This window comes from Schistocerca gregaria, chromosome 1 (genome assembly GCF_023897955.1).
Source record: "Schistocerca gregaria isolate iqSchGreg1 chromosome 1, iqSchGreg1.2, whole genome shotgun sequence".
In the NCBI taxonomy this organism is placed as follows: domain Eukaryota; kingdom Metazoa; phylum Arthropoda; class Insecta; order Orthoptera; family Acrididae; genus Schistocerca; species Schistocerca gregaria.
The window spans coordinates 1,033,158,683-1,033,179,335 of NC_064920.1; the positions used below are offsets into that span (position 1 = coordinate 1,033,158,683).

The 20,653-nt window shown below is 45.7% G+C and overlaps 1 protein-coding gene across 4 annotated transcripts in view; it reads left to right on the forward strand.

Annotated features, from left to right (window-relative positions):
- LOC126279247 (sodium-dependent dopamine transporter) overlaps window positions 1-20,653 on the forward strand; it is a 571,586-nt gene that overhangs the window by 407,484 nt on the left and 143,449 nt on the right. For all 4 annotated transcript variants that reach the window (XM_049979661.1, XM_049979663.1, XM_049979660.1 and 1 more), the window contains exon 4: window positions 16,431-16,585. In XM_049979661.1, the coding sequence (XP_049835618.1) occupies window positions 16,431-16,585 (155 nt within the window). The remainder of the gene's footprint in view (window positions 1-16,430; window positions 16,586-20,653) is intronic.

Below are 20,653 nucleotides of genomic sequence, written 5' to 3' on the forward strand. Positions count from 1 at the left end.
CGGATATGACAGAAAAATAAAATGTAGATGATAGGCTGTAGACTGTGTAGCAAATTTGAAGCAACTAGAATAAACCAAAAACTTTTGATGTATCGTAAATCAACAACACTTAATGCCTAAATTCAGTGTTATATGTTTCAACTCTGTAGTGTATGCAAACTAATGTAAAATATTTGACACTTAATCATAGCTCCTTTTACAAAAGTAAATGTTTTGTACCAAAAGTTCATGTAACCCACACAAGAGGTTAACATGTAAGAACAATTTTCAGGAAGGACATAAATAAATAAGCCCACTGAAGAAAGCACAAAAAGTTTAGAAACATCTGTGGGTGAATAATAAACTATAAAACGGTATGTTGCATTACACGGAATTTTCCTCTCCTGAGTAAGGGATATTGAGAGATGTTGATTGTGGACGAAGACTAAGGAATATTTGTTGAATCAATAAAGGATTCGATTAGGCGTCAGTAAGTGGATGTGGCAAGTGAGACAGAATGCATAGAGTTCATTGATTTATAGGTACTCTTGGAAACTGCTGGTGTAAATATCCAGGCGATCCTTTTTTCCCTTCATTGTAATTTCATGCCCCGTTCCCCATATGGACAGGGTAGGTCTGGCAGCGGCACAGTCCACCACTCTTCAGCCGAGTGGCTATACAAAAAATATAAAAAGGAGAACTCAATACGAAACGGGGATATAAAAACAATTAATAGAGATAATGGAAGTTAAACTATACAGTAACTTGGGTACATTCACTGGGGGTATCAGACGATGCTGTCGGATCAAGGCTTTATATGTGTGGAACGTGATGGAGGAACATAATTTCCATATTCTGTCGGTCAGTAGTTTTAACCTGTAATGTCTGTTAGATAGTTGGTGGGTGAAGGTTCTTCATTTTAGTTTGAGTCAGAAAGACGACGTTGATTTTGAGCTGATGATGGTATATGTGCCACGTGGGAGAATGCAGATGTACTGGTAACCGTTTTAATGCCTTCTGCTAACAGATAGGCTAGTGGCATAGATGCCAGAGCGCCATCTGTGTATACCCTTTGATTGGGAATGCTCACAGCCAGAAGGCTGAGTGTCGTCAGTTCATGACACGTGCTAGGCCATGTAAGATGGACTCTTCGCACGCACTGCTAAGGCAGCTGCAGGTGTTGGCCGATCGCCTTCCAGTGGTGTTTGCCCCACCAGTGGCCCCATCGCTCACTCTGTTTATGACGACCCCACTGATGGAGGGCGACCATTTGAGTACGAAGACCCGGGCTATGGAGGCAGGTCTACCAAGTATGATGCCTAACGCTATGACAGCAGGACATTCAGTGGTGACAACCCAGGCTTTGGATTTGGCAAATCCTGTTATGGCAACAACGAAGACCAACGGAGGGTCTGGGCCCAGGCCGCAGTTGACCAACTCATGCCATCCCAAACCATGATAGTCAGGCACAGGTACAGCTCAGCAGACTAAGATCATACGATCTCTGAAGCAAACAGGAAGATGAGGTATCAAAAGGCCAGAGACTCAGCTGCCTGGTTCGGCCTGAAAACAACTTATTACGAAAAAAAGGAATCTTCTGAAGAACATAGCAGATGCGGCCTGAGACCAGCGACTGAGCCAAACACTATGCAGTCAAACGATGGCGAAGACTACGACCAGGGTTTTCGAATTTTCAGCTCTGAAAAGGTGTGACTGAAGAAAAAAAAGTTCTCAGGATCTTAATCAAGTCTCCAGAGGGCAACAACCACTGCAGACCTCGAACAAATTCGACCCGCTCCCTGTCGAGGGCGACCAAATGGACTTTTCGACGACACACCTAACCATCGCTGCTTCAAGCCGATTCCACTTAGCACATTACAAGCAACAAAAACACTGACTCTGAAAATTCTGCCCATCACAATCCAGTATACAGGGGATACCTGGCCTTAAACATGGAGTTGAAGAAATATGTCACTGGGCCCATCAGAGCTGTCTATAAGGGTGACAAAATTAAATATCAATTCAAGTCCTTGACCGACCAATGACCAGCACTGTGATTCTTCCAACAATCCAACATTCCTTTCTTCACACACCAGTTGCCTGTGGACGAGGCTCTCAAGGTTGTAGTAAAATACTTATCTGCTGAAATCACAGCCAAAGAAGTTGAAGCAGAAATCTGCACCAGGGGCTTCTCCCAAGCTGCCATTCATCAGTTTAAGTCCAGAGATGACAAAACCAACAACCTCTTAGCACAGCCTGTCTACTGCGACTCCCTGCCAGCAAGTCCAACTAACGACTTCATCTTTGACGTATGTCACATAATGGATACAGGAATTAAAGTTGAAACCTACTGTGAAAAGCAGGGTCCCCCACAGAGTAAACGCTGTTTGAGGTGGTGGTTGCTGGGATGTTTAAGGGGGACTAAACAGCTAAGTTCATCAGTCCCCCACGCTGTTTGAGATTCTTCCACAGTGCCAATTGCTGTACCTTACCCTATAGATGTGCCAGGTGTGAGGGCACACTCCAGTCAAAGAGCTGTGAATAACCACCCACTCAAGAAGCAAAGTGCGCAGATTGTGAGGGTGATCGCCCAGCGACATGACACAGCTGCACCACATTTCAGCAAACCATGAGGGCCTACACAGCACAGGGATAAGCAGTCAGGGCATGAGAACAACTAGCCAAAAAACTTGCAGCACAGACATCTGAAATCTTAAGGATTTCCCAACATTGCCAACTCGCCATGGTCGGGCCATGACGTCAAATAAATAAACCACCTCACCGAGGGGATGGTCAAAGCCGACCAGCATTCGACTTCTCGGAAGTTCAGGGACTATTCAGTAGCCCCAAGGACTTCATCGCATCACTGTAAAACGGGAACACCTTCACCAACATCAAAGAAACTTTCACAAATTTCAGGCTGCATCTACAACCTCAAGAACATGACCAGATACAGGACAGACTCAACGAACGGTCGTAGGGGAGGCCAGCAATCTTTCTCAAGAAATCCGTCACTCATGCATCAGCCACCCTCCCGCCGCCTTCTGCTCTGGAAGCCACAGCGGTCATTGTATCGAATTCCTGCCGGATCCTCACATTGTTTGCTGCATACCTTAACCCCCAGCGGACGTTTGAAAAGGATGATTTTCAAGCACTCTTTAACCATTATCCGAAGATGCCATTGTGTTGTGATCTTAAGCTGGCCGCTGTAGCCGAGCGGATCTAGGCACTTCAGTCCGGAACCGCGCTGCTGCTACGGTCGCAGGTTCGAATCCTGCCTCGGGAATGAATGTGTGTGATGTCCTTAGTTATTTAGGTTTAAGTAGTTCTAAGTCTAGGGGACTGATGACCTCAGATGTTCAGTCCCATAGTGCTTAGAGCCATTTGAACCATCTGTTGTGATCTTAACGTTAAATACTATACTTGGAACTCATCTTTACAATTAGAGGAACATCTGGAAGCGATAACATTTGCCCCAGTCGACCTACCAACATTCCATAGAATCCAGCACACAATCCAGATGTTTTCGATCTAGCGGTATTAAAGAACAGGAGGCTGAATTTCCGTTTACAATCATTACACTATTTGATGTCTGACCACCATCCTGTGGTTGATGTGACATCAGAGATTTGCTTCCATCTGCTTATCCCATCATCAACTCTAGTCGACTGGAAACAATTTGAGCAATGGCTAAATAGTAATGTTAACCATACCGAAGGTGTCTCTACAACCGAATAGATAGCCGATTGTATCTGTACTCTCTCAAGAAAAATACAAAACTCTCTCCAACGTGTTTCTGTCACAGTGGAACGACATACACCTTAGCGCAACACTAGTTCATCACTGTGGCAAGAGCTGAAAAACCTCAATAACAGCGTGAAGAGACGCTGACAACGGCTTCGAAATCCGGCTGTCCAGAGAGAGGTAAAGAGACTCACACAAGAAGGACACAGATGGGCAGTGGAATTATGGGAAGATAAGATGGTTGCCCTTGAGCTTCAGTCATGCGATCACTGGTGCTTGATCCACTGTCTTCGAAATCCTACATCACCTTCGAGAGCTCTCAAGGTCCAACAGTCTCGTCTATGACCTACTGGGGAAAGGAGAAATCTTTGCTTTCACCTTTGAGGCTCAAAACACACTAGACGACTGGGGAAACGATGTGGATGCTGAACGGATTAGTGAGAGAGTTCAAGAAATTAGGGAAGAAGACCAGCATGTCGACCTAGACCTTACAATGCCTGCATAAATTTGGAAGGTCATCAGACACTTGAGATCTCCTTCTGCCGCTGTGCCAGACGTAAGTACAAACACTGAATTTAAGCACATCCCACAGAAGCCTCTTGTGCTCATCACAAGGATCTATAATGGTTGTAAGAGGACTGGCTACTTCCCAGAATCCCTGGAAGGTCCCCCATGTCATTCCACTCCCCAAGCCAGGGAAAGGCCCAAGTCATCCCACCAGGTACCAGCTGATTAGCCTTTTATCGACATTATCAAAAATGTTAGAACGACTTATCTTGATCCACTTACGACCTATTATCATGGACAACGACGTTATCAGAACGGATCAGCTTGCTTTTCAATCTTCTCTGTCGGCGGAACTCCAGAACTTCTGAGTCATGGAATACATCACAAACAACCTCAACGTCTCCAGCTATATGGCTGTTGTGTTTCTGGACGTTGAAAAGGCTTTTGACTGTGTCTAGAGGGATAACCTACTCCTAAAACTTCATGATCTACATCATCTCCCAGGCTACTGCATACAATTAATCAGGAGCTTTTTACAGAATTGGCTGATTATTGTCAAGCTCAACAGACAGCAGTCGAATTACAAACCTCCAGGAAGGCCTTCCGCCGGCCAGGGTGGCCGAGCGATTCTAGGCGATACAGTCTGGAAGCGCGCGACCGCTACGTCGCAGCTTCGAATCCTGCCTCGGGCATGGATGTGTGTGATGTCCTTGGCTTTGTTAGGTTTAAGTAGTTCTAAGTTCTAGGGTACTGATGACCTCAGAAGTTAAGTCCCATAGTGCTCAGAGCCATTTGAACCATTTTTGAAGACCTTCCACAAGGATTGGTCTTGTTATCAGCTCTCTTCCTTGTGTACGTTAATGATTTACATGTGCTACCTCAGTTATCTTAGCTGAGTTTGCCGAGGACACTGCTCTGTTAACTAGCGGCAGACAGATAATTGCGGCAGTCGGTCGACTGCAAAGACAACTAGTGCTAACAGAACAATGGACCACAGCCAACCACATTTGTCTCAAGACTGACAAGATCATAGCAACCAGTTTTACTCTCCAAAGGCCCAACCTGCGAGATGGACTCGTACTCCAAAACTACGAACTCCTGTGGCCCATCAGAGTAAAAGACTTAGGGGTTACCTTGATCATAAGTTACCCTTTAAACCACACATCCAGGCCAATACAGTTCAACATCTTCATGTATTGCACCAACTGTATCCTATTCTGGCCAGTGGGCAAATGAATGTCTGGACAAAACGCAAGCTTTACAAAGCAACGATCCTACCTGCGCTCTTATTTGGCTGATCAACATGCGGTATTACCAGTAGCTCAAATCTGAGGCTCCTACAGATAACTCAAAATCAGGGTTTACAATTTGTCTTGGGTGATCCGTGATGGGCCCAGATCCACGACTTACAACTTCAGATAGCTATGATCAGAGGACAAATCGTGAAGTCTATGCGGGAACTCTTGACAAAAATCGATGCGCTACACCCTACAGCCCGCCACCTCGACTACACTGTCTTGGTAGTTCCTGCACTGTGGCATCATATAAAGGTGCTTCGTGCCATTGTGGAGGCACTCCAGTAACTACAAAACTGTTTTAACCACAATCTCTGTAGGACTCAAAGACTCTGAACCCAAGTCCCAGATTAAGCTTAAATAAAGTTTACCTAGACCCCCTAATCCTGTTCATCCCAGAAGTCCAGCCTCAAGGAAGGTAGCACTTTGCAAACACTAAACACTCATTAAAATAAAGGCTCAATAGGTCAATAGGTTGAAAATGTGCAAAGCAAGCAGGCAACCAGGCCACAGAGATGGACTGTGGTTGCTATAGCCTACTGAGCAAATTTGAACAGGACAAATTGTGACCTTCTGAGAGGAGCGATGGTCCCTTTGGAGAATTACCACACAAGTTGGAAGTGCTGCTCAGTGGTCATGTGAACATTTCCACAGGTGTTGACAAAGTTCTGGATATCCATGCAGCACAGACGCCCACCAGGATAGTCGTAATATAAGGGCCACAGTGGCAGATCGTACAGCTACCACAACACACATACGACGGCTTGTGAGCCCTGACGTGTCAACACGAACTGTTGCGAACCGGTTATTAGCAGTGGGACTATGGGCACACACAGCTCTCGTCCGTCTACTACTCACACCACAGCATCGACGTACGCGGCTCGATTGGTGAAATCGTAGGATCACTTGGAAGTTGGAATGGCGCACCTAGATTTTCAGCAATGAAAGCATATGCAGCCTGCACGCAAGTGATGGTTGTTTGTGCATATGACAAGACCTGCTGAGCGCTTCCTCGTAGAGTGCATTCATCCAAAATCTACATCTACATCTACATCTACAGTTATACTCCGCAAGCCACCCAACGGTGTGTGGCGGAGGGCACTTTACGTGCCACTGTCATTACCTCCCTTTTCTGTTCCAGTCGCGTATGGTTCGCGGGAAGAACGACTGTCGGAAAGCCTCCGTGCGCGCTCGAATCTCTCTAATTTTACATTCGTCATCTCCTCGGGAGGTATAAATAGGGGGAAGCAATATATTCGATACCTCATCCAGAAACGCACCCTCTCGAAACCTGGCGAGCAAGCTACACCGCGATGCAGAGCGCCTCTCTTGCAGAGTCTGCCACTTGAGTTTGCTGAACATCTCCGTAACGCTATCATGGTTACCAAATAACCCTGTGACGAAACGCGCCGCTCTTCTTTGCATCTTCCCTATCTCCTCTGTCAACCCGACCTGGTACGGATCCCACACTGATGAGCAATACTCAAGTATCGGTCGAACGAGTGTTTTGTAAGCCACCTCCTTTGTTGATGGACTACATTTTCTAAGGACTCTCCCAATGAATCTCAACCTGGTACCCGCCTTACCAACAATTAATTTTATATGATCATTCCACTTCAAATCGTTTCGTACACATACTCCCAGATATTTTACAGAAGTAACTGCTACCAGTGTTTATTCCGCTATCATATAATCATACAGTAAAGGATCCTTCGTGCTATGTATTCGCAATACATTACATTTGTCTATGTTAAGGGTCAGTTGCCACTCCCTGCACCAAGTGCCTATCCGCTGCAGATCTTCCTGCATTTCGCTAAATTTTCTAATGCTGGAACTTCTCTGTATACTACAGCATCATCGGCGAAAAGCCGCATGGAACTTCCGACACTATCTACTAGGTCATTTATATATACTGTGAAACGCAATGGTCCCATAACACTCCCCTGTGGCACGCCAGAGGTTAATTTAACGTCTGTGGACGTCTCTCCAATGATAACAACATGCTGTGTTCTGTTTGCTAAAAACTCTTCAGTCCAGCCACACACTGGTCTGATATTCCGTAGGCTCTCACTTTATTTATCAGGCGACAGTGCGGAACTGTATCGAACGCCTTCCGGAAATCAAGGAAAATAGCATCTACCTGGGAGTCTGTATCTAATATTTTCTGGGTCTCATGAACAAATAAAGCGAGTTGGGTCTCACACGATCGCTGTTTCCGGAATCCATGTTGATTCCTACAGAGTAGATTCTGGGTTTCCAAAAACATGTCCTAAAATTCTACAACAGTTCGACGTCAGAGATATAGGTCTATAGATTTGCGCATCTGCTCGACGACCCTTCTTGAAGACTGGGACTACCTGTGCTCTTTTCCAATCATTTGGAACCTTCCGTTCCTCTACAGACTTGCGGTACATGGCTGTTTGAAGGGGGCAAGTTCTTTCGCGTACTCTGTGTACAAACGAATTGGTATCCCGTCAGGTCCAGTGGAGTTTCCTCTGTTGAGTGATTCCAGTTGCTTTTCTATTCCTTGGACACTTATTTCGATGTCAGCCTGGTCCCACCCCACGCCTCATGGTCTGGAGTGCGATAACCTACAACTCTCGTTTACCTTTGGTGTTTCTGGGGGGAGGGGGGGGGACTCTAACCAGTGCTCGGTACATGCAGAATGGTGTCGGATCCATTTTTTTTGCCGTTCTTACAACAGGAACATGATGTCCGCTCCAACAGGATAATGCTTTCCCACACACTGCCCGTGATACCTAACATGATCTGCAAGACGTGCAGCAGCTTCCCTGGCCAGCACGATATCCGGACTTGTCCCAAATGGAGCATGTGTGGGTTGTGATGGGAGAGAGGTGACTCGTGCGACTCGCCAACCAACAACTCTTGCCTAACTACGAGGGGTGTTTGAAAAGTCTGTGCAAAGTCCGAGAGATGGCACCACTGGCGCGTATCGAGGTCATGTTTAGTTAGTAGCATCTTTGGAAAGAACGCACCAAAGCTTCAGTCGTATTAGTCTATTTTTTTGTGTTTGTCATACGTGTAAATCAAGGAAGTCGAGTGACTGTCAAAAAATGGATGAAAAAGAATTTCGTGTGGTGATTAAACATTGCTTTAGGAAAGGCAAAACGCCTCAGGGGACTAAATAGAAGCTTCACAAACATTAAAATGACTCTGCACCTTCGATTAGAGCAGCTTATAAGTGGTTTTAAAAATGCTGGAGTGTCCAAATGGGCACAAGTGATGCTGAATTTTCTGCACGCCCTGTGGAAAATACAACTCCAGAAATCATTGATAAAATCCATGATATGGTGATGGATGACAGAAGAGTTAAGGTGCATGAGATTGATAGTGCTGTGGGCATCTCGAATGAATGGGTACATGATATTTTGCACGAACATTTGGACATGAGAAGGTTATCTGCAAGATGGGTTCTGCGATTGCCCACCAAAATCGGAATCACGTGAAGTGTTGCAAGGATAGCCTGCAGCTGTTCAGGAAGAATCCGCAGGACTTTAAGCGTTGTTTCGTCACTGTGGATGAAACATGGATAAATTACTATACTCCTGAGACCAAAGAACAATCTAAATAATGGGTTACCAAGGGAGAATCTGCACCAAAAAAGGCGAAGACCATTTTTTCGGCCGGAAAGCTTATGGCGACTGTCTTTTGGGATTCGCAAGGGATAGTCCTCATCGACTATCTGAAAAAGAGTAAACCTGTTACAGGTGCATATTATTCATCGTTATCGGACCGTTTGAAAACCGAGCTGCAAGAAAAACGCCGGTTATCGGACTGCAACCCGTTTCACATTCCCCAAATTCCCCAGACTTGGCTCCCTCGGACTACTATTTGTTTCCCATTTTGAAGAAATGGCTAGCGGGACAAAGATTTGATTCAAACGAGGAAGTGATTGCAGCAACTAATAGCTGTTTTACAGACATGGACAATTCCTATCATTCGGGACAGCGTTGGACCAAGTGTGTAAGTCTAAAAGGAGACTATGTCGAAAAATAAAAAAGGTTTACCCCAAACACGTAAGTAGTTTTTAATTTTGCACGGACTTTTCAAACGCCCCGCGTACGTGAACAGGTCGAGCACTGTGTGGCATAATGTATCCCAGGACAATATTCGCCATCTATATGATCGAGTGGATGCTGCAATCAGCGCTGGCACTGCCGCCCGTGGACGTTACACGACATATTAATATGAGTGTTTCCCCATAGCTCGATACCTGGTACCTGAGAACCGCTTGTGATATTGATCTATAAATGTAATCATTTCATGTACTCCACTTGCACTGTTGCGGCAATAAATCTTGATTGAATTGGAAACTTCTAAAAGGGTGTATTAATTTTCTCCCGGCAGTGTGTTTTAGCTTACTAATAAATTAGATAAGATGGTCGTAAATTATTAGATAGAGGGCGTAATATCTCATGTTCAAGGTAGTTTACACATAACATCTAAGTATGTTTTCAAGAGATTCATCAAATTTGTTTTACTGACGGACAGTTTCGATTTTGGGACTTCCGTGACATTTGAAACGTCCCCGTGGAAAAATTAGTGAATTACAGTGCTGATAAACCGCTTACATTATTTTATTTTCGAACAGCGGAGCAGAACTGAACGTACTCAGACACTTCGCTCTTTACCTATTCTGATCAACACTAAACTGACACACAATATTTTTAGCGCGACGCAATCTGACTTTCAAAAATCCCTACAAAAGAATGGCCCTGACTAACAATAACCTATACCTTTCATGAATCACTTACCTCAAAAAATCTTCGTTACTCGAACTACTGCAATACAGCGAGCGCCAGTACTGCCAGCTAAATAAAAGATTCTAACTACTGAAGGCACTAACTAGAGATAGGCATAGTCAGCAAATGAAAGATTTTGATAGAGAACAAACAATGTATTTACCTCAATAATGTTCCAAAGTCATCATATACACTCCTGGAAATGGAAAAAAGAACACATTGACACCGGTGTGTCAGACCCACCATACTTGCTCCGGACACTGCGAGAGGGCTGTACAAGCAATGATCACACACACGGCACAGCGGACACACCAGGAACCGCGGTGTTGGCCGTCGAATGGCGCTAGCTGCGCAGCATTTGTGCACCGCCGCCGTCAGTGTCAGCCAGTTTGCCGTGGCATACGGAGCTCCATCGCAGTCTTTAACACTGGTAGCATGCCGCGACAGCGTGGACGTGAACCGTATGTGCAGTTGACGGACTTTGAGCGAGGGCATATAGTGGGCATGCGGGAGGCCGGGTGGACCTACCGCCGAATTGCTCAACACGTGGGGCGTGAGGTCTCCACAGTACATCGATGTTGTCGCCAGTGGTCGGCGGAAGGTGCACGTGCCCGTCGACCTGGGACTGGACCGCAGCGACGCACGGATGCATGCCAAGACCGTAGGATCCTACGCAGTGCCGTAGGGGACCGCACCGCCACTTCCCAGCAAGTTAGGGACACTGTTGCTCCTGGGGTATCGGCGAGGACCATTCGCAACCGTCTCCATGAAGCTGGGCTACGGTCCCGCACACCGTTAGGCCGTCTTCCACTCACGCCCCAACATCGTGCAGCCCGCCTCCAGTGGTGTCGCGACAGGCGTGAATGGAGAGACGAATGGAGACGTTTCGTCTTCAGCGATGAGAGTCGCTTCTGCCTTGGTGCCAATGATGGTCGTATGCGTGTTTGGCGCCGTGCAGGTGAGCGTCACAATCAGGACTGCATACGACCGAGGCACACAGGGCCAACACCCGGCATCATGGTGTGGGGAGCGATCTCCTACACTGACTGTACACCTCTGGTGATCGTCGAGGGGACACTGAATAGTGCACGGTACATGCAAACCGTCATCAAACCCATCGTTCCACCATTCCTAGACCGGCAAGGGAACTTGCTGTTCCAACAGGACAATGCACGCCCGCATGTATCCCGTGCCACCCAACGTGCTCTAGAAGGTGTAAGTCAACTACCCTGGCCAGCAAGATCTCCGGATCTGTCCCCCATTGAGCATGTTTGGGACTGGATGAAGCGTCGTCTCACGCGGTCTGCACATCCAGCACGAACGCTGGTCCAACTGAGGCGCCAGGTGGAAATGGCATGGCAAACTGTTCCACAGGACTACATCCAGCATCTCTACGGTCCGTCTCCATGGGAGAATAGCAGCCTGCATTGCTGCGAAAGGTGGACATACACTGTACTAGTGCCGACATTGTTCATGCTCTGTTGCCTGTGTCTATGTGCCTGTGGTTCTGTCAGTGTGATCATGTGATGTATCTGGCCCCAGGAATGTGTCAATAAAGTTTCCCCTTCCTGGGACAATGAATTCACGGTGTTCTTATTTCAATTTCCAGGAGTGTATATATATATCAGTTCATGATATTCAATATTACAAATTTACTCTTTCTGACAGACACACGGCCAACTCGTCCGCTCTCAAAATTCTGCCATCTCTCTCCCCACATCCACCACTGCTGGCGGCTCACCTCCAACTGCACAACGCTACGCGCTGTTCACATCCAACTGCCCAACACTACAATGGCAAATATTCCAACAATGCCAACCAACCACAGACTGCACATAGCACAGCCAGTGATTTTCATACAGAGCGCTAGGTGACGTTTCCAACATAAAAACCTGCAGCCTACTTACACATTGTCCCCAGAATCAAACATGCCTGTAGTTATTTGTGCTATCCATCTTTACCTTCTCTGGATGCCTCCTGTTATTCCAACCTGACATGACAACCCCACTCTCAAACAGTAGTATACAAAGTCTGTACACGAGTTTCGAAACATCTTACGTAGACATCCGTAGTTTCACAGTAGCCTTGAATACAGAATGAGATGGCTCATTGGTCTTTTTGTGATCACTTGTGGCGCATTTCTTTAGATGTGTCCTTTTCCACCTTTCTGTGGGTGTGCTACCGGTGCGTTTCTAATAAACTTACGGTGGACTCCTGTCTTCTTCTCTCACGTTCAGTAAAAAGCTCCGAGCATTAAGACGCCAGAAATAGTTATCACGCAGTATTAATACCACTGAGGTGACGTCCTGAGAACCTCCTCTCGGGGACGGCCGTGCGGGCGGACGGCAGGACCGGGAGAGAGTGCGCGAGGAGAAAGAAGAAGTTTATCCGCGAGTTCCGGCCAGATGAATCCGCGTCCCGCGGGGCCGCTAAGGCGCTTTAGCTGCTCGGGCCAATTACGCGCGTGCCGGAACGGGAAGCGGGGTCGCGGCGCCGGCCATTACGGGCCGGAAACGGCCTCGCGGATCGCTGCAGACGCTGAATTATGGAGGGAGAAGGGCGACGCGACAGAAGGCAGGTCGCCGCGGCCACCCACCGAGAACGCAACCGCTCTCCGCAATAATGCGCCGGCAGCGCGCTTCGTGAGATACTCTCGATCCCTTCTTCGACTTTCCTGTCCCCTCAGCGTCGACGGTGTGGAAAATACGCCGGTACCGGACGACATCTCTCAAGTTCTGTCGCGAATATGCGCATCACTAGCGAGCGATGATTCTGCTAAGACCTCACGAAACAAGTAGTGGAGTTGGATCCAATAGAAGAAGGTTCCGAATCAGAGGTTCAGTGTCATTATGGAAAACGAGGAGGAAGCGGATGAGGCGGTAATTTAATCAAAGACAAAGGACCGACGTTGACAGAGAGTGTTCTAACACACAGAAGAGCCAAAACGTTATGACCACCGCCCACCGCGTAGCATGTCATTTCTCGAAACTCAGAATCTGCTCTGTAGGAATCAACATGGATTTGGGAAACAGCGATCGTGTGAGACCCAACTCGCTTTATTTGCTCATGAGACCCAGAAAATACTAGATACAGGCTCCCAGGTAGATAACATTTTCCTTGACTTCCGGAAGGCATTCGATCACTTCCGCACTGTCGCCTGGTAAACTAAGTAAGAGTCTACGGAATATCAGACCGGCTGTGTGGCTGGATTGAAGAGTTTTTGGCAAACAGAACACAGCATGTTGTTCTCAATGGAGGGCCATCTACGGACATTATATAACCTCTGGGGTGCCACAGGGGAGTGTTATGGGACTATTGCTTTTCATAATATATATAAATGACCTAGTCGATAGTGTCGGAAGTTCCATGCGCATATTCGCGGATGTTGCTGTAGTATACGGAGAAGTTGCAGAATTAGAAAATTGCAGCGAAATGCGGGAAGATCTGCAGCGGATAGGCACTTGGTGCAGGGAGTGGCAACTGACCCTTAACATAGACAAATGTAATGTATTGCGAATACATAGCACGAAGGATCCTTTACTGTATGATTATATGATAGCGGAACAAACACTGGTAGCAGTTACTTCTGTAAAATATCTGGGAGTATGTGTACGGAACGATTTAAAGTGGAATGATCATATAGAATTAATTGTTGGTAAGGCGGGTACCAGGTTGAGATTCATTGGGAGAGTCCTTAGAAAATGTAGTCCATCAACAAAGGAGGTGGCTTACAAAACACTCGTTCGACCGACACTTGAGTATTGCTCATCAGTGTGGGATCCGTACCAGGTCGGGTTGACAGAGGAGATAGAGAAGATCCAAAGAAGAGCGGCGCGTTTCGTCACAGGGTTATTTGGTAAGTGTGATAGCGTTATGAAGATGTTTAGCAAACTCAAGTGGCAGACTCTGCAAGAGAGGCGCTCTGCATCGTGGTGTCCAGGTTTCGAGAGGGTGCGTTTCTGGATGAGGTATCGAATATATTGCTTCCCCCTTCTTATACCTCCCGAGGAGATCACGAATGTTAAATTAGAGAGATTCGAGCGGGTACGGAGGCTTTCCGGCAGTCGTTCTTCCCGTGAACCATATGCGACTGGAACAGGAAAGGTAGGTAATGACAGCGGCACGTAAAGTGCCCTCCACCACACACCGTAGGGTGGCTTGCGAAATTTAGATGTAGACTGAATGCCACCTTGTAGCGTTGTGAACCGGCTACGTGGAAAGGAATGTGTATAAGTTGAATGGGGCACCATCCTAGCTACGATATGGGCCACAACTGGGGAAATCCATTGACATAAGTGACTCTGACGAAGGGCAGATTGTTATGGTCTGGAGCACTGGTACGAGCATCTCGTAAATGGCGAAGCTGATCAGCTGTTTCCGTGATACTGTCATAAGCACCTGTGGACTGTGGTTGAAAGGCCGTGAAACTACGAGATGGTACCAGAGTATTAGACGTCCACGTAGCATCACAGAAGGTGGAGGGCGGAGGCTTACCCACTCTGAAAAGCAGGATAAGCGGCCATCTGTGACAAATCTGACATAGTAGTGCAATTCTGGTGCAGGAAAGTTTCGGAGCACACAGTTCAGTTGACACTATTGAGCATGGGCTCCGCAGCAGAAGATCCTTACGTCTTCCCATGTTGACCCAACGACATCATCAATTACGAGTGCATTGGGCACGGGATCATCGAGATTAGACAGTGGATCAATGGAAACCTGTTGCCTTGTCGGATGAATCACGTTTCTTGTTAAGTCAAGCCATTGGTCTTGCCCTTGCAGACGAGTGGCTGCTCGAAACACGCACCTTGACACTGATGCAGGATGGTGGGACAGTGTATGTTATGGCGTGTGGTGGACATTCACTGGACTCCCATGGTAATGAACGCACCATTACAGCTGTGGACTACACGACCGTTAATGTAGAGCATCTGTAACCTCTGATGTTTGATGTCTTCCCCAACGGCGACGGTATCTCCCGTGTCACAAGATGAAATGGTTCAAGTGGCTCTAAGCAGTATGGGACTTAACATGAGAGGGCATCAGCCCCCTATACATAGAACTACTTAAAACCTAACTAACCCAAGGACATCACACACATCCATGCCCGAGGCAGGATTCGAATTTGCGACTGTACCAGCTGCGTGGTTCTGGAATGGAGTGCCTAGAACCGCAGGATGGTGGGACAGTGTATGTTATGGCGTGTGGTGGACATTCACTGGACTCCCATGGTACTGAACGCACCATTACAGCTGTGGACTACACGACCGTTATTGTAGAGCATCTGTAACCCATGATGTTTGATGTCTTCCCCAACGGCGACGGTATCTCCCGTGTCACAAGATCAAATGGTTCAAGTGGCTCTAAGCAGTATGGGACTTAACATGAGAGGTCATCAGTCCCTAGACATAGAACTACTTAAAACCTAACTATATATATATATATATATATATATATATATATATATATATATACCAGTAGTGTGGGCTGCATAGCCCCTAGCAAGCATGGACTGCATAACCCCTAGGCAAACACTTCCCCGCTTTCATCGGTAAGCCTGAACGTGAGACATTATTCAGGGCCTGACTAGGGAAGTCTTACACTTTCAGAAGGAAGGTAGGGAGTTTAGAGTTTACTCCCCGTCTCCAGCACAGTCATTAGACACAGAGTAGAGGCTCGGACTACTAAACGATGGGGAAGGAAACAGGTCGTGCCATTGGCAAAGGGCCGGCCTGAGTGACCGAGCTGTTCTAGGCGCTACAGTCTGGAACCACGCGGCTGCTACGGTCGCAGGCTCGAATCCTGCCTGGGGCATGGATGTGTGTGATGTCCTTAGGTTAGTTAGGTTTAAGTAGTTCTAAGTTCTAGGGAACTGATGACCTTAGGTATTAGGTCCCAAAGTGCTCAGAGGCATTTGAACCATTTGCAAAGGAACTATCCAAAAGCACTTACCTGGAGCGACTTGGGAAAATCACGGAAAACTTAAGCGTGGATGGCTTGACAGGTATCTGAACTGTCGTCCTCTCGAATGCGAGTCCAGTGTGCTACCCACTGTAGCATCTCGCTCGCGTCCACTCCCAGGGCTGAAACTAATTTGAGCAGTGAGACAGTTTTTTTCTGTAGGTGCTTCGCTGTGTGTCCGCAGGTATAGGATACGCAGTGGTGCTGATCGCCTTCTACGTGGACTTCTACTACAACGTCATCATCGCTTGGGCCCTACGCTACTTCTTCGCCTCCTTCACCAGCCTGCTGCCCTGGACCACTTGTGACAATGCCTGGAACACTCCCTACTGCCGACCAGTGAGTACCAGTAAACTACCAGTTCTTTAAAGAATCAAATTCCCTCGCATAAAACAGCTTCAGGCCTCTGATTACTTTACAAACGAGTTAAATATTTGGCGTTGAGCATGTAAGCAAGGAAAAGTTTAGTAAAGGTTTGAAATTATGTTTAAAGTTTGTTGGAAAACGCCAAGTACTCTAATTATTAAGCACTTGATGTCTATACACTGGCTAACTTTCATTCCGTCTTAAGTAAAACTAGTTTTCCACGCATCTCTTTGTTTATGGTGTCATATCTTCTGAACTATCTGTCGTACAATCATATAATGTTGCAGGTAGACTCAGTAATATATGTGTACACTGTCTGTAATATACGTTGTGAATACAGCTAGTAGTAAAGTAATAATACATTAAAACGTCATCCCTGAAGGTGACATTTGACTGCACAAACAGCGAAAATGTAGTAAGCGGTAAACTTCTCCCTTTTCATCGTTTTGTGGGGAGTGCATAGAAATGTTTGAAATTAGGTGTTGATATGATTGGAAGTGAATTCGCCAAGTGCTCTCAATCTAAAATACTTTATGAATAGAATCTTGATATTGCGTGTCATGAGATATGCTGTCTCAAGATATATACACAGTTTCTACTGTAACTGTAATACTTGTCTTACTACATTAAACCTGTAACGCAAAACCATATCTCTTAATGAGTAGATTATTGCAGCATTTCAAGTTTTTAAATTTGTTAAATAGTTACGTGAAATATTGGAAATCAAGTTTTTACTCTCCATGGAAGCCATTAGGTAGGCAGCCCGCACTTAGGAGCTGGTTACCGTGCCCCGTGTTAGTCACATAGTAATATGGATATACTCTTCCAGCTCAGTTTTTGATCATGACAGCATGAACAGTATGACAGACAACAAGCGGTCCAGCAAGAGGTCCAGTTAGTCAGTTCAACAAACATCAAATAAAAGCATCATGCTACACAGAATTGGCTAGCCGCTCTTGTCGGTGCTGTTTACATAAACTGGCTTGCCACATGCAGCTACAGTATCGATACTCGAGTGGTGTCATCAAGTTGCACTGAAAAAAGCACGATTCCGGTGGTGTCACTCGTTTCATATTTGTGACACCATTGGCCATCCCCAGCAGAGGTTAACGTCGTCCGACTGACAAGAGGCTGCATTTCGGAATATCGTCAGTCTAATCCAGTTTTCGTTGGACATGCCTTCTCGCTTAGACCAATCCATTTTCTTCCTCTTAGCACTGTAACCATTTCTTGATAATTCTGACATTTTATTACCTCAAATAGATCACCTTTTTCCCTTGCCTCAACTGCTTTTCTGGGTCAATTTTTTTCCAAGTAATACATTTCTTAATATAAAATGTGGTGTCACCGCCAGATACCACACTTGCTAGGTGGTAGCCTTTAAATCGGCAGCGTTCCGTTAGTATACGTCGGACCCGAGTGTAGCCACTATCAGTGATTGCAGACCGAGCGCCGCCACACGGCAGGTCTAGAGAGACTTCCTAGCACTCGCCCCAGTTGCACAGCCAACTTTGCTAGCGATGGTTCACTGACTTCTACGCTCTCATTTGCCGAGACGATAGTGTAGCATAGCCTTCAGCTACGTCATTTGCTACGACCTAGCAAGGCGCCATTATCAGCTTCTATTTATATTGTGAATCATGTACAGTCAAAACCGACGTTCACCCTTAATGGATTAAAGTTAAGTACTCCACCAGCTACGTCCGTTTTTCTAAATTCTAATTTCCTTATCCTGTTCCAGATCTCACGCCAGCCTGCGTGAGCTAAATCGCGTGCCTTTCGGCCTCCTCTAGTAACACGGTGTTGGCTCTCCTGCCAACCACAATATAAAATGTTGTGTCTTATAGGCAAAAAAGTATTGTTTTCCTTTTTTTATTAGTTTCTATGAGGTTTCTTCGCTCAAAATATATTAATTGGATTTCCTTTCTACCCCGTTGGTCCCTGTTAGCGTCCTCCAATGCCACGTTTTCATCGATACTAAACGCTTTGTTTTCCTACGACATCGTGTAGCTTTTACAGCCGTGCTGGAGCACACTCAAGTTCTGATTTTCTTTTTGAGTTTTTATTTTTTATTTTTTTATTCTTCCGCACTTAATGTTTTGTGAACGGAATGAAATTTTCACTGCGCAACGGAGTGTACGCTGATATGATTCTTTCTGGCAGATTAAAACTGTGAGCCGGACCGAGACTCGAACACAGGACCTTTGCCATTCGCGAGCAAGTGCTCTACCATCTGAGCTACTCAAGCACGAGTCTCGGTCCGGCACACAGTTTTACTCTGCCAGGAAGTTTCATATCAGCGCACACTCCGCTGCAGAGTGAAAATCTCATTCTGGAAACATCCCCCAGGCTGTGGCTAAGCCATGTCTCCGCAATACCCTTTCTTCCAGGAGTGCTAGTTCTGCAAGGTTCGCAGAAGAGCTTCTGTAAAGTTTGGAAGGTAGGAGACGAGATACTGGCAGAAGTAAAGCTGTGAGGACGGGGCTTGAGTCGTGCTTGGGTGGCATAGATGGTAGAGCACTTGCTTGTAAAAAGGCAAAGGTCCCTAAATCGAGTCTCGGTCCGACACACAGTTTTAATCTGCCAGGAATTCTTAACGTTTTGTTCTCGAATAATTCTCTCCTTACTTTGAAAGCACTCTTTGCTGTTATAATTCTTTTTCTGAGTTCCACGTACCGTCTTCTTCCGTCTGTAATTAAGACGTGTTAAAAGCAAAGTTTATCACTTGCTCTTATTCTGGTACTTCCACTTTTGATGTAAATATTCTTCTCATCCTTACTTGTTCAGCTTTGTTGCTAATTTAGATAGTCTGTTATGTGCAAGTTTTTCACACTCAACTGTCAGGGTAACATTATCCACAAGTCTTATGTGATGAATGAAAATCTGTTCACGCTATCCTTTTTTTTAAGATTTTTATAGTTTTTCCAGTGGCAATAAAGAACCTTGTCTTACCTCTCTTTTAATTTTGGCAGTATGCTCTCCAATTCTTTAATCTATGTCCTCATGCTGCTGTATTTGCATATGTTTATGCAATGACTTTCACCTTTCACATCTAGGTGTGTAACTCCCGATATCACGAAGAGTCTCTTCCAATTAGCGCTGTGAACAACTTTTTCTAGATCAATGAAGGCTACGCATATCTTCTTCTTCTCCTTCTTCATCATCCTTCTTTAGGATTTGGAATTTTTTAAGATTTTGTTGTAAAATTTTTGGTAGGATGCCCTCCATGGTGCCACAGTCGTCAAGGTAACCTAAAGGAGGAATATCGGTGCGATGTCTCTCTGTAAATCGTGTAAACGATGTTCTGTGTCATATCATTTTTTAATGATTTGTGTATCATATCGTCTGAGACGGAATTAGAATTTTCTAAACGAGCGTGAGAAATCGCATAAAACCACAGTCAGTGGCCGTCGTACCAGCTCACGTAGTTAATCCGCCGCACCTCTCCATCGCCCCCCGCCTCGCTAGCAGCAAGCTGCGCGTTACACTGTACGAGTAGGTAATGAAGGTTACATAAGCATCATGGTTTAACTCCAGTTTGCTAGCAACTTTTGAGTTTCATGATGGCCTATTTCTAGTTATTTTTTGCTGCCCATGTAATTAGGATTCTCATTCTGTAATTATAGTTGTCTATTGTAACCCCATTTAATGAAAACTATTGTCTTTCCTTCTATAAAATAATTCGGAAGGACCTGCATTCATAACAGCACTTTATAATTTTGTAAAGTTGTTCTATAATTTTTCTTCCACAATTGTGCCAGAGCTCAGTTGGAAGCTCGTCTGAACATGGAGGTTATCTTGGTCCTCAGTACTGCTTTAAATTTGCCTTCTATTTATATGTATTATTGTCCCATCGTAATGTCTTTCTTTTAAGTTCTGCAAAATACTTCTTGAATCTGGTTACTGCTTCATCTGCATTCAGTGGTAGGTTTCCTAGTTTGTGTCTGACAACACATTTCCTTGTTTTGAAACGTAACTTTTTAATCTGTGTGTCTGATTAGTTGATTATGTATACGGGTGTGTTTCCATAACCCAACATAT